This window comes from Gracilinanus agilis, chromosome 1 (assembly GCF_016433145.1).
Source record: "Gracilinanus agilis isolate LMUSP501 chromosome 1, AgileGrace, whole genome shotgun sequence".
Lineage (NCBI taxonomy): Eukaryota > Metazoa > Chordata > Mammalia > Didelphimorphia > Didelphidae > Gracilinanus > Gracilinanus agilis.
This window is the reverse complement of record NC_058130.1, coordinates 673,061,628-673,075,310: the sequence shown is the minus strand read 5'-3', so window position 1 is coordinate 673,075,310 and position 13,683 is coordinate 673,061,628. Positions and strand designations below refer to the sequence as shown.

Genomic DNA, 13,683 nt, shown 5'->3' with positions numbered 1-13,683 from the left:
AGAGCCCACTCTGTGGGCATGCCTGCGGTTGCCAGAGCACAGAGTTCATTACTAGAAAGTGAGAAGAATGCAGGGCAGGGCTGCTCCCCTCCCCCTTTTGTAATGCAGGGTTGTAGCAGAAGCTTTTCCTTTTGCAAACCAACCATAGCAGCCCTGACAGTTGGAAAGAATAGAATGTTGACCCTGGCCTCAGGGCAAAACCTTTGGAGCCTGGGAGTATAAATATTCCTGCAGAATCAACTGAGGGGCCTTTTGCCTTTGGGCTTTGCCTGATTTTCCTTGACCTCCCCTTTGACATCCTGCCATTCCCTGGATTTCCCCATTGGGCCCTGGGAGGAAGGTATTTTGGTGGGTGGAGATCATGGGAATTAGCCTCTGTAGGCAGGCAGGAACAACCAAATCTAGCCATCACTTCATCCAGTAATCTGCTGAACCTTATTACCTCAGGGCAGTGAAATTATCCCTGGATCCTCCCTTCTGTGACCGGTCCCCCAGCACCAGCTTCTTCCCTAGCAGCAGTTACTAGACCTCAAACCTTTTTCCCCTTAACTTACCCTTGGCTTTAATAAACTCCTTTGGCTTTTATACAAAGAGCTTCTGGTGAATCATTGTACTGAGTACTAGGGGCAATAAAGAATCCTCAGTTTTATTTTTGCACTTGGTTTTGATCCAGTTATGCATATGGTCTTTTGCAAGCACTTCGAGTCTTGCTTGTTCAGTGTCAGCTAAACTTGGACTTCCTATAGCACCGTCAGGCAAGTCAAGTTTAGAAGAGTTATCAATACAGAATGCAGGCTTAGAGAGCGAGCTCTCTGTGTCACTGAGAGCTGGAGAATCTATAACCGTGGTTACTAGCTGTACAGAGGCTTACGGAATCTTCAGGCTGGCTCTTACTAAGGGCTGCAGAAATGGAGGTTTGATTTGATTCACCATCCACTCTGTTGTCTAGAGAACTGTCAAGCCCCAAATCAGAAGTTTTCCCTTCAGGGGGCAGCTGGGTAGCTCAGTGGATTGAGAGTCAGGCCTAGAGACAGGAGATCCTAGGTTCAAATCTGGCCTCAGACACTTCCCAGCTGTGTAACCCTGGGCAAGTCACTTGATTCCCATTGCCCATCCTTACCACTCTTCCACCTAGGAGCCAATACACAGAAGTTAAGGGCTTAGAATGAATGAGTGAAGTGAAGTGAAGTGAAGTGAAGTGAGGTTTTCCCATCAGTTGTATCAGGGAACATTTGGTAGATGGTTTGTGTTCCCTTCAACACCTCTGGTACGACTCCCGACTCAGAAGCTGACTGGAGTTCACTATCTAGCCCTGAAATCTGTGTGGCTGAAGTCAGATGGTTTGTGTCTCCAACCACTGAACAGACTACACTTTCCACACGAGTCTGAAGACATCACCTGCCCCTCTAAAAGGTTCATCATCACTGCCCTATAGAGATAAGAGAAGCCATGAGAAAAGGTGAGTTTGCCAAGAGCTATTTTATAAAAACTTTAATGAAGCAGGTTGCACAAGTTCCTCCAGTAACCTTTTTGGTAATTTAACAACTATATGTATTCACTGCCCTTGAGTTGTTTAATCTACAAAGTTTTAAACATATCCCATACTCTTTTTCAGTTTCATATTTTAGGACAAAATATGGATGGGACAGTTAGGTGGTTCCCTGGATAGAGTGCTAGACCTAGAGTTAGAAAGACCAGAGTTCAAATCCAGCCTCGGACATTTGCTTATCTGTGTGACCCTAGTCAAGTCACTTAACCTTATTTGCCTCAGTTTCCCCATCTGTAAAATGGACCAGACAAGGAAAAGACAAACAATACAAGTATCTTTGCCTAGAAAACTCCAATCAGGGTCATAAAGAATTGGACATGACTGAAACAACTGAACAACAAAATTATCATGGGTAATGGTTATAAACTTACACTTAGACTATTACCACAGAACAGGTAATAATAATAATATAACACACTGAGAAAGATCATATTCATAGAGCAAAAACTATAGTTCTCTGCTCATGTAGTTAACCCCTCCCCAATCTTGTAAGATTGTAAGACCCCTTAAATTTTGTCATTTTTATCCCTCACTTATACAGAAAGTATACTATATGCAACTTGAAGACCTTTTTTTTTTAAACCCTTACCTTCTGCCTTAAAATCAATACCAGGTATTGGTTCCAAGGCAGAAGAGTGTGGTAAGGGCCAGGCAATGGTAGTTAAGTGACTTACCCAGGATTACACAGCTAGGAAGTGTCTGAGGCTAGATTTGAAACTAGGACCGCCTGTCTCTAGGCCTGGCTCTTAATACACTGAGCTACCCAGCTGCCCTCAACTTGAAGACTTTTACACTAATTTGGTTTTTGAAAATAAGGATCATTTATTTTTGCCTTTCTTCATTCTGTGTTATAATTGTTGCAATAAATGATCTATAAAAAAATCTAACTCACCTAATCCAAAATATGCATATGGCTTTAATTTTTAGATTCAAGACTGGCAAAGCATGTATCAGTCCACTCATATTCCTATACCGAAATTCACTCCTGTCGATGAATCTGTAACTTTTATTGGCCGACTCTGCAGAGAAATACTGCGGATTACAGACCCCAAGTAAGTATTTGTGCTGCACTGAATCTTTGCAATTACCAAGGCAGAATAAATTTTTAAAAGACATGTGCTTCTATAAATCCAGTAGTATCAGATCAACAAGCTGGTCAAAACCTCTTACCAGTTCTCATTATTTGGGAGTTACAATAAAATCATAAACAGAATTAATCTAGCAGCCACAAACTACATTAACTTAAAATGATTCAGTGTAACAGGAAAATCAATGAAATAAGCAAGATTAATTAACAAAAGTAATTAGCAAAATACAGTAAGATACAGTCTTTTTAAAACAGAAATAAAGCTCATTCAGTTCCGAGGTTTTAAAAGTTCACCCCTGGTTTCAATTTAAGGTTCTTTTGATTGAGTTCTGCTGAGTTTAAGGGTTTTTTTGTTTTGTTTTGTTTTGTTTTGTTTTTTCAAGTTCAAAGTTCTGAGCAGGTATGGGGTGAAATTCTTCCCCAGAGTTCAGTTTTTAATCACAAGCAACTGCCGCCTCCATTTTGTTTCCTGTCTCTACCTCCCAAATCTGCTGGCCAAGACCCTACTGGCCAAGAGCCCCTCCCTCCTAACCCAGGAGATTTAAGCTCTTCCCAGCGTCAAGACGTCGGCCTCCCCAAGCCCAAAGACCCGGAAAGGGAAACCAGTTGGATCACGGGAAATGTAGTTTTGATACATTTCCCATGTCCATAGAAATATATACACTTCTAGATGGCATTTTCCCAAATTTCACTTTTACAGAAGGTGCAGGTGGATTGTGGGCTTGATGCCCTTGAAAGGAATAATCATGTCTATAGGACTATGGATTCACTGAAGTATTAATGTTTAACATATAAAGGTTAACAGTTTATAAAACACTTTCCTCCTAATAACCCCAAAGATAGGCAGTACAAGTATTATTATCTCCATTTCACAGATGTAGAAATTGAGGCTCAAATTGAGGCTCAATGAAAGGGAAATGATTTGCCCATGCTCACATAGCTACTAGGCATTAATCAGTCAATTAACAAGCATTCCTTAGGAACCTAACACATATCAGGTACTGAGGATACAATGAACAAAATGAAACCGCTTCTTAACCGTAACTCACTAGTCGTTCAGGAGAGAAAGCATTACATAAATAAGTATATACGAAGTATAAAGACTGGAACTATGGTGTCATTGATATAGGGAGTATCTTGTCTGCTAATTACAGTATTAGAGAATTTCCTGAGATTGCTGAGAGGTTGAGTGATTTGCCTGAAGTGTTAAGTGGGAAGGAGGAAGGGAACAAGCATTTACTAAACTCCTAACATGTGTCTTGCACTGTGCTGAGCACTTTCCAGATATTATCTCATGGAGACACAAACTCCATGAGATGATATCTATCTTTCTATCTGGAGGCTAGCTCTCTGTCTACTATTCCATACTTGCTTCTTTAAATTCAAAGTATGTTTGAAATAAAGGGCAATAGTAGCTGGAGCAGGGAAAGGGAGGAAGATCAGGACAGGCTCCATGTAGAAATTGGTGCTTGAGCAGAATTTTGAAAGAAAGAGTCTAAGAAGCAGCTGTGAAGTCAAAGAGCAACCAGAATGAGAAACGAGCTGGAGTGCCTTGTGAGGAATAGCCAAAAGAGGCAGCCAGTTTGGCTGCACCATGGATTGTGGGAAAGGAAGTACTATTTAAGACTGGAAAGATATGCCATTGCTAAGTTGTGGCGGGCTTTAAAAAACAAAAAGAGGACTTGGCTTGTCCTTAGATAGGATAGGCAGCCACTTGGAGTTTTAAGTAGGAGAGTAATAACATGGTCAGACCTGCACTTTAAGACAATTCCTTTACTACCTGTGTGTGCAGGTTAGGTTGGAGAGTGGAATAGGGTAGCCAGTTAGGAAATGTTATATCAGTTCAGGCAAGATGTGATGGAGGGAGGTAACAAACAGCTAGGGAGAAGAGGATGGAGGTTGGAAATACAATAGTGATAGAAATGAGATCTAGCCATTGATTTTATGTGCTGGGGAGGAAGAGTGAAGAGTCAAGGACATTGCCAAGGTTTGGAATCCGGAGCTCTAAAGGATGTGTGTCAGAAAAAGAGAAGTTCCTCAGCAGCAGAAACTCAGAAGGTCTCCTAGCTTGTGGCCCAGTTCCTCTTCACCATAGCACATTGGCTCAAACTACAGCATCACACCTAGGATCTTCATTTAGTTCAGATTGAGAACAGTTAATTGGACAATCATATAATTAGGAAGTTTTGTAACTGTAACAGCATTGTACTAAATACTATGGCTTTGTAATTTGGATAAAATTTTCCAGTGTCTAATGGAACTCAAAGCGTGTCACTAAATAAACTGAAGTCACCTTTGCAAGTATGGAAAAGTAATACTGAATTGGGGTATTTTTTGTGAAATAATTTTCTCTTTAACCCACCCTGAAAAACTGACTGATTCCAAGATAAAGCTACAGAGTTTCTCCCCTAGGCTATGAAACTAGACTAAGTGTTCCCTTTTGTTGAGATAACAGGATTTGGGGCTGGGCCAAGCTGCCACTTGTTACACTTTAAATTAAGTTAATGGCAGCTAGGTGACTCAGTAGATTGAAAGCCAGATCTGGAGATGGAAGGTCCTGGGTTCAAATTTGGGCTCTGGTACTTCCTAGCTGTGTGACCCTGGATAAGTCACTTATCCCTAGTTGCCTCACCCTTACCACTCTTCTGCCTTGGAGCCAATATATGTTATTGGTTCTAAAGTGAAAGGTAAAAGGGTTTTATTAATAAAAAATCAAAAAACAAAAAAGATTAAATTAAAGGAGCACGCTCTAGCCACCATGCATGAAGTAGCCATGTTGACCCAGCCCTGTGGCAGGGAGGAAAAGGGTTTGCTATCATCTGTAAGACACACACACCTCCTTCCTATGATGAAATCATGATGGACGAGTTGGGGTCTCTAGGTCCATCTCAGTGACAATTTTCCAATCAGAAATGTCTTGGAGAGGGACTGAATGGTGACAACACAGAAGGTAGTATATATTGGCCTGTGTCACGGGAACTTGAGCTTTTTTGTTGCTTCCTTTTGCCTTGCTTATATTCTCTGGCACCCATTTAGATTCTGGAGGGAATCTACTGGCTAGTTTAGATTTTCTTGAGCAGCGAATTAATAAACTAACTTAAAAATTAAGAAATACTACCTCTTGAGAATTTCAGTCATTACACAAGGCACTCTAGTAAAGTGCCTTCAAGCCTAGTCCTTGACCCTTTCTTTCCAGTATTTTTCTTGTGGATTGATCTAACAGCAGTAATGGTACACTTCAAATAATATTGGCAAAAATAAATAATATGTTGGAGTCAGAATCTGGTTCCAAAAAGACTATTATAGACTGGAATGGAGGACTAATGTGAACAAGTTGAAATTTAGCAAGATAAATTTTGAGTCCTATGAAATGCAAGGATCTGGCTAAAGGCTCTAGGCCTCACTGATGCACAGTCAGCTGTCTCTTCATGTAGCTATTACCTTCACCCCAGGGCTCTTTCACCTTTCTTTCCTTACTAAACTTTCCTCATCCCAGAACCCAGGCTTGAGATAAAGATTCCTACTAGGCCTTCCTATCCCTGGAGATAATTTGCCTCAATAGTAGCAGCTGATATTCTTCTAGAATGCTTTAATGTTTTCAGATTGTCTTTAGGTACATTATTCCATGGTCATTGAGCATCTAAGAAAGGAAGTAATGATTCATCCCAAAGAGCTTCAGGAAACAGGTCACAGATAAACCAGATTATGTGATGAAGTACTTCATAATATTGTTGTGGTGGAGATGGAGAGATGTGGATTTGATGATGATGATGATGAAGTTGGACACACTCAGAACTAGTTTAGTGGTCAAAATCAAAGAATATTTATTAGCATTTCAGTATCAACTCAGCATAATTCCCCAGCAAAGTTCCCAAGGGATCTTGAGCTTGGTGTGGTGCTGCTGAACCTTTTTTTTTTTATGACTCGGATAATGGGATAGTTGGTATTCTCATCACCTTTTCAGTTGCTACAAAACCAAGGGGGGAGGATGGATAGTTAATTCACTTGACCATGGAGTCAGTCACCATCCAAAAAAGATCCTTCGTGGTACAGTTGAAATAGCCCGTTATGGAGTCTGTAAGGGTTAAATTTAATGGTTGGACAATAATTTTATGAAATTAAGTTGTCACCAATATTTATTATATCTCCAGTCAGAAATTTAATTACAAATATTTACAAAATGGAGAGGAAACAATAAAATAAAGAAATGTGAAGAGGTTAGAGAGGTTTTCCTATCAACCTAAATGCTTACTCCGGGGATCTGCTTAATCCAGGCAGAGATTAATTAGTTCTCAACCAGGAAGGCTGGTGGCGAATAACCATGAGGCCTCCTCCAAGATGGAAGCTAGTCTCTTAGGAAACTAGGAAAGGAGTCAGCCTTTCACTCACCCAATGAAGTAGTCCAGTAATCAGAATCTAAGTTGAAGATGAGCTCCAAACCCATGTTCCAAGCCGCATTCTCCAGTGAAGCTCCCTTGAAGACTCTCCCCAGTCAGAAGACTGTCTTCAGAAGACAATCTCTTCAGAGTATCTTCTCAAAGACAATCTCCCTCTGAGGGAGTTCAGGGCTTGCTTTTATGGTGACTTCTTGTCCCTGCCCCTCTTCACAGGGACCAGTCACAGTTTCCAAATTGTCTAGCACTACAGGCACTGTCTGTGGGATTGACTTCTCACCTTCTGAAGGTTAAGTTCTCACCTTCTGGAGAGGTGAATACTCATCCTGGCTGATTGTGGTTTGTGAGCTCTTCCACCTAGTTTAAGCGAGTGTTATTTCAATCAAAAGGTAGTCAAAGGAGAGTTAATCCTGTCCTCACAATCTAGTGAGGTACTTAAGTTAATGTTAACTCAGGATAGACAATAGAATAAAGAATTCTCTTTCACAGGTCATGGGGCCTATGTGCAACAAGGCTTTATTTTTTTCCCCAGCCTCTTATCCTTTTATGTGTGGGATTACATGAAAATTTATGGTACATTCTAGGCCACAGATCTTTCTGTTTTACCCAGGATTCTGCTGATGTGATTCCAAAGTACCAAACTTTCACTACATTGATCATACCATATGTGGTATAAGCCAAGTAGAATAAAAAGTTATGACTTCTTTTTTTTTTGTTTTCAAGTACCTGTGTTTTTATTGGACAGGTAAGTAAGGTAAGTTGAGGCTCATCACTGAACTCTTGATTCCTGAAAACCCTACAGAATTCAATTCTCCTTAAAATACTTGTGTTCATTTTTTATTTTGTTTTGGTTTTTTGCTAGAACAACTTGTTATATTGATCAGCTGAACACTTGGTATGACATGAAGACTCACCAGGAAGTGACCAGCAGCCATCTTTTCTCAGAAATCCAAACTACTTTAGGCACCTTTGGACTGAATGGATTGGACAGACTATTGTGTTTTATGATTGTCAAAGAATTGCAGGTGAGACTGGCTTAGGATCCCACTTGTCCTCCCTCCTTGTATGCCTTATTAGTCTCAAGAGAAATAGAAATCAGTGATACTTAATGAGTAGCTGGAATTTTTTCTTTTTTTTTTCTTTTTTCCTTTTTTTTTTTTTTTTTGTATCTGTAAATCCTTACCCATAGAAATAAATGAATATTTCTGGAATCCCTTTAATACATTTCAGTTCTTATAAACAAAAGATTTTATCTTGTGAGACAAATTTTGTATATTAATAGCCAGTGAGTTCCACAACAAGGGACCTTCCTAATAGTGCCTAATTTCTTCTGTATTACCATCTGTAAATGAAAAGCTGGGTGGTATAGTAGAAAGATTAACAAAACGGATTTTAAGCCAAGAAAGACGGGCTCAAACCTTGGCCCTGCTTCCTGCTATTTGTGTAGCTTTTGGCACTTCAGTTCCCCTCTTTGGGCTTCAGTTCCCTCAACAACAACAACAACAAAATGAGGGTCAACTGGAAAGTCCCTTCAAATGCTGGTATTCTAAATCCAATGTTCCATCATTGTATCTTCAGGTTTTCTAAATTTCTTATATACTTTGAGTGCATTTCAAAATTGAACTATGTAGTCTTTTTTATTGTTGTTTTCAAATTTCCATTGTTTTCAGGTTTTTGATCATTTCCTTTTTTCTGTTTTAATTTGCTTTCTGTAGAATTTCCTTGGAATGTTTCAGAAAATTGTCCTCAGAGACAAAGCTGTTCAGGATACCTTAAAAGCCCTTATGAGTGTCATCAGTCCCTTGAAAGGCATTGTGGGTGAGTGTTTTTCATATGATTTGCCAAAAAATGTAAAATCATCATTTCTCTGAATTTACTAACTACCTAATTATGTATCAACTTTCCAGCAAATGCAAATAAAACATATTTTTCTGCCATTGCCAAAACTCAGAAGATTTGGACACCATATCTTGAGGCTATCATGAAGGTAAGCATATTTATAAATTAAGCATTACATGGCATTTTTTCCTCTTTAATATATATAACAGTTTATTCTACAGTTGAGGATTCTGTATTCTCACAATTACTTGAATTTTCTATCATTTAAAGTAATTCAGTGTCACCATTCTTTCTGTATTCATTTGCTTCTTTCACTCATCTCTCTAGAGCTATTCTTATAGTTGATCCATCCTCACTTTCTTTAGAATTTCTTTTATTCTTAGAAAGAATGTACCCTTGGACTAGCTAAGTGGCTCAGTAGAGAACCAGGCCTAAAGATAGGAGGTCCTGGATTCAAATTTGGTATCAGATACTTCCTAGCTATGTGTCCCTAGGCAAGTCATTTAATCCTTATTGCCTAACCCTTACCACTCTTCTGCCTTGGAACCAAAGAAGGTAAACGTTCTTTTTAAAAAAAATTATCCTTGCAACTGTGATGGCAGAAATGATAGCCATTTCCTTCCCCATAAATATTCCCTTCCCCTCTCTGTGAAACGAAGTAAAGTTCATTTGCCAAAGAAACACACTAAGCTAATCTACTTGGTGGCAGAACCAGATATATTTGTATATTGGAATGGGATATATAGCCCATTGTGTGCATAGATGTTAGGAGCCTAGGCTATTTGGAACATGAACTGTTTTCTGTCAACAAAGCAGTGCCTTAGGTATTGATTAAGAAAAAGAGGGGGCACCTGAGTAGCTCAGTGGATTGAGAGTCAGGCCTAGAGACGGGAGGTCCTAGGTTCAAATCTGGCCTCAGACACTTCCCAGCTGTGTGACCCTGGGCAAGTCACTTGACCCCCATTGCCCACCCTTACTACTCTTCCACCAAGGAGCCAATACACAGAAGTTAAGGGTTAAAAAAAAAAAATGATGAGGATTATTTGTGTTTCTGAATCTGGCTATTTTTGAGCATCGTTAACAACCTCCTCACTTTAGACTCTTGGCAGTTCTTTAAGGGGACAGCATGTTGTAATGGAAAGAGCACAGGTTTGAAAGAAGATCCTCTGTGCTCTGAATTCCCTACCTGTGTGACCTTGGGCAAATTTATATCATCTCTATGGGCCTCACTTTCCTCTTCCTTAAAAATAGGAGTTGGATTGGATACTATTCTTAGCTCTTTTCCTGAGCTAAATATTGTCTTCTACCTTCTAATCTTGTTTCGTGATATTCTGCTCTATAAACTTATTTTGTTCTTGCGATGAACAAAAATAGCTTCTTTTTGGAAACATTATTAACCATCTAGAAATCAACTCATTAGTTTCATATAAAGCAGCATCATTTTTTTTCTATATGTATGCATATATGTGTGTATATTTATACATAAAATATATATGTATAAATGGTACAACATTGACTTTGGGGAGTTTTGTTGTTTAGAAATGCTTTTAAATGACCCAGAGTGGAAGCTAATATGTAGTGATTATCCCTTGTCTTCAAGGGTCAAAACACTAAGTTTTTCCAAGGAGGGAAAAACCAACTCAATAAGTGTAACCTGCCATCTGATTTCGTAGGGCTGAGCAGTTTGAGTGCACAAGGAAAAATAATCCAAATTATACACCTAGACCTGAGATACCAGTTAATGTGACCTAGGGAAATGATGTGGATATCACTAAAAACTGTGGAAAAATAGGTAATGGAGGGCATCAGGGATGTTACAATAAAAATCTAAATGATTGTGGGTACACACACTGGGCTGTAGGAGAGACTGGACCACGATGAGGAGACCTGAGCACACAGCTAAGCTGCTCCTAACTGACAAAAATGGCTGTTGGCCAACTGTCTCCAGCTCACCACTAGGCCAGAGTCTAGAAACCAACAGGCAAGGTAAAGGTTTTAACGGTTTTAATTATGTACAACTAAAATAAAGGTGGGAAAGGGATTTCTATACTTTAAACATAAAGGATAAAACCACAGGGGCAAGGAGAGGACTTCTCTACTCTAATCTTAGTGATCTAAGCAGGCAGGGCCAAAGGAGCAGTGTGGGAGTCACTGTGAAGACCTCAAACCTGGTACCAGCCAGATTTGACCAGCACAGCAAATGGGTCTGAGGGTGGCTTTGGGGTTCTCACAGTAATCCACAGATGATCAGGATGCCAAAAGCTTAGGTGGTCCAAGATATCCAAGAAGAAAGAGTGTGCTTGAGATGCTGTCCACCAGATCCCAAACTTCTCCTCTTCTTGGTGCTTCTCTGTAGGTCTTGTCCTCTTGCTGGAAAGCCACCACCACTCAGGATCCCAGGGAAATCAGGATGCAGGGTGTCCTTTACTCTGAGAACTCCCAGGGCTAACCACAGTTTGTGCCAACCCCTAATGGAGTCTCTCTCAGAGCACAAACCACTTCTTCCTGCCCCTTCATTCCATCTTAGAATGCTCCAGCCTTCCTGCTAGGTACATCCTTAATACTTAATTAATAACTACCTAATCTTCCTCACAACAAAACTCTTCCAAGGGCCTAATGCTTTCCAAACCTGCTATTATATCCAATGACTGTCATGGATCACACTTAGGTCCTTGATATCTACCTTTCATCTAGTACTGTCTTTATTTGAGTTTTCTCTTTCTCATTTTACTTATAGGTTGGACAAATGCAGGTTTTGAGGCAACAGATTGCTAATGAGCTAAATTATTCCTGCAGATTTGACTCCAAACACCTGGCAGCAGCTTTGGAAAATCTCAATAAGTAAGAATGAGTTTTTGAAATAGCATTTTGTGCCTCTAGAGAAGTTCTTGATCAAAAATCACATTTTTGCACTTTTCTTAACTGCCTTTTAGGTATTTTATTAGGCATATGTTCTCAAAAATGTACGCTCATGTTTTCAGAGTATAATCACATCTGTCAACTAGTCAGCTAGGTGCGACAGTAGATGAAAGAGTCAAGAAGACTTGAGTTCAAACTCAACTCAGACACTTACTAGCTGTGTGACTCTGGGCAAGTCATTAACCTCTCTTTGCCTCAGTTTCCTCATCTATAAAATAGTAGTATTAATAGCACCTACCTCCCTGAATTATTGTAAGGATCAATGAGATAATAATTGTAAAAGAACCTGAAACAGAGTTGGTGCTATATAAATGTTACTAATTATTATGATTACTATTGTTACTATTCTGAAGACTTTCTTTTCCTCAGTATTGTAACTGGTTTCTCCTGTTTTAATGACTCTATTAACAAATTCCAAATCAGTGCTTGGTCTCTAAATTAGTAGTTTAGAGAAAGTAATAATGAAATATAGTTTAGTCAACCTTTGAAAATTGCAATACTTCCATGTCATTTTGACTCTTTGATAAAATAATTTTGTGGAATTATCCTCTTAAAATGATGGATGGTCCTGAAAAGGAGTTATATAAATTAGCTACTGGAAGAGCTCTTAAAGATCATTTAATTAAGAGGTTTTCACCTGGGCTTTATGGACCCCATAGCAGTCTTGTGGATATATTTCTGGTGGGGAAGTCCATAAATTAGCAGGGAGAGGGAAGGTTCCTATTTTAATTTAACTATTTCAGTATTATTGTTTTCCTGTGTAAGCCTTTATATTTTGTGTATTTAAAAACATTATTCTCAGAAAGGATCCCTAGATTTTACTAGACTGGCAAAGGGGTCCATGACACAAAAAAGATTAAAAACACCACATCTAGGCTAATCTTCTCTTTTTGCAATCACTTGTAGAACTTAAAGGGTTTTTTTACTTAAAAGGTAAGTTTTTTAAAGTATTTTAAGTTTTTCTAACTCTATGATCCCTATTTTTTATGTTCACTTATGTTCACTTAGAGCTATCTTAGCTGATATCGAAGCTCACTATCAGGATCCTTCACTTCCTTACCCTAAGGAAGACAATACACTGTTATATGAAATCACAGCCTATCTGGAAGCAGCGGGAATTCACAATCCACTGAATAAGGTCAGATTCCCATGTTTATATCAGCTAATGGACTCACTCTTCACAATGCATTGGTTTGGCAAAGTTAAATTGGCCTCTTCTTGCACAAGGAGCATTCTTGATAGGCCCAGTATTCTGCTCAACTGTAGTCTTTCACCTGTGACTTGCTTATTCAGATAAATATTAAGTCATTATTGCTTCATAACATATTTGTCATTTTGACTAACTGTATAATCAGGATTTGCGCCATCTCCTTTAGCAGGAAGAGGGCAGCCTGTGGCACATGGAAATTCTTGATTGAACTTTCTCTACTATCTCCCATCTATATATCTTCACTTTGTCCTTTTTTCCCTTTCTTTTCCCTTTGATCCCTCTCCTCCCTACCGCATTTTCCATTCCTCTCTTCCCAGTCCCATTTATCCTTCATACACACCCCACATACATTACACTCTCGTAGTCCTGCCAGAGTACTAAAGGGATTCATATTTAATAGGATAATAGTCATATATTTCTGGTTTTTTAGTTACTGAAGTAGGGAAAGTTGAAAATGCTCTAGTCACAAATGAATCAATCTGTCCATTGAAAATTACACTGTTTTGAACCATTCTTTCTGAAGAGCAAATGTAAAATAAGATGGAAGCTTGGCCTTTGAGAGCATTAATTAAGTATTCCATATTTGTCATGCCCTGTGCAAAGCACAGGGGATAGACTAAAACAAAAACTCAACAGGCTGTACCTTCAAGGTATTTATATTCTATTGGGGGATACATTTTATAAA

At 39.1% G+C, this 13,683-nt stretch overlaps 1 protein-coding gene across 1 annotated transcript in view; it reads left to right on the top strand.

Annotated features, from left to right (window-relative positions):
• WASHC5 (WASH complex subunit 5) overlaps positions 1–13,683 on the top strand; it is a 92,548-nt gene that overhangs the window by 53,518 nt on the left and 25,347 nt on the right. Inside the window, exons 19-24 of the mRNA XM_044669141.1 lie at positions 2,477–2,601; positions 7,893–8,055; positions 8,746–8,848; positions 8,938–9,017; positions 11,607–11,710; positions 12,797–12,926. Of these exons, the coding sequence (XP_044525076.1) occupies positions 2,477–2,601; positions 7,893–8,055; positions 8,746–8,848; positions 8,938–9,017; positions 11,607–11,710; positions 12,797–12,926 (705 nt within the window). The remainder of the gene's footprint in view (positions 1–2,476; positions 2,602–7,892; positions 8,056–8,745; positions 8,849–8,937; positions 9,018–11,606; positions 11,711–12,796; positions 12,927–13,683) is intronic.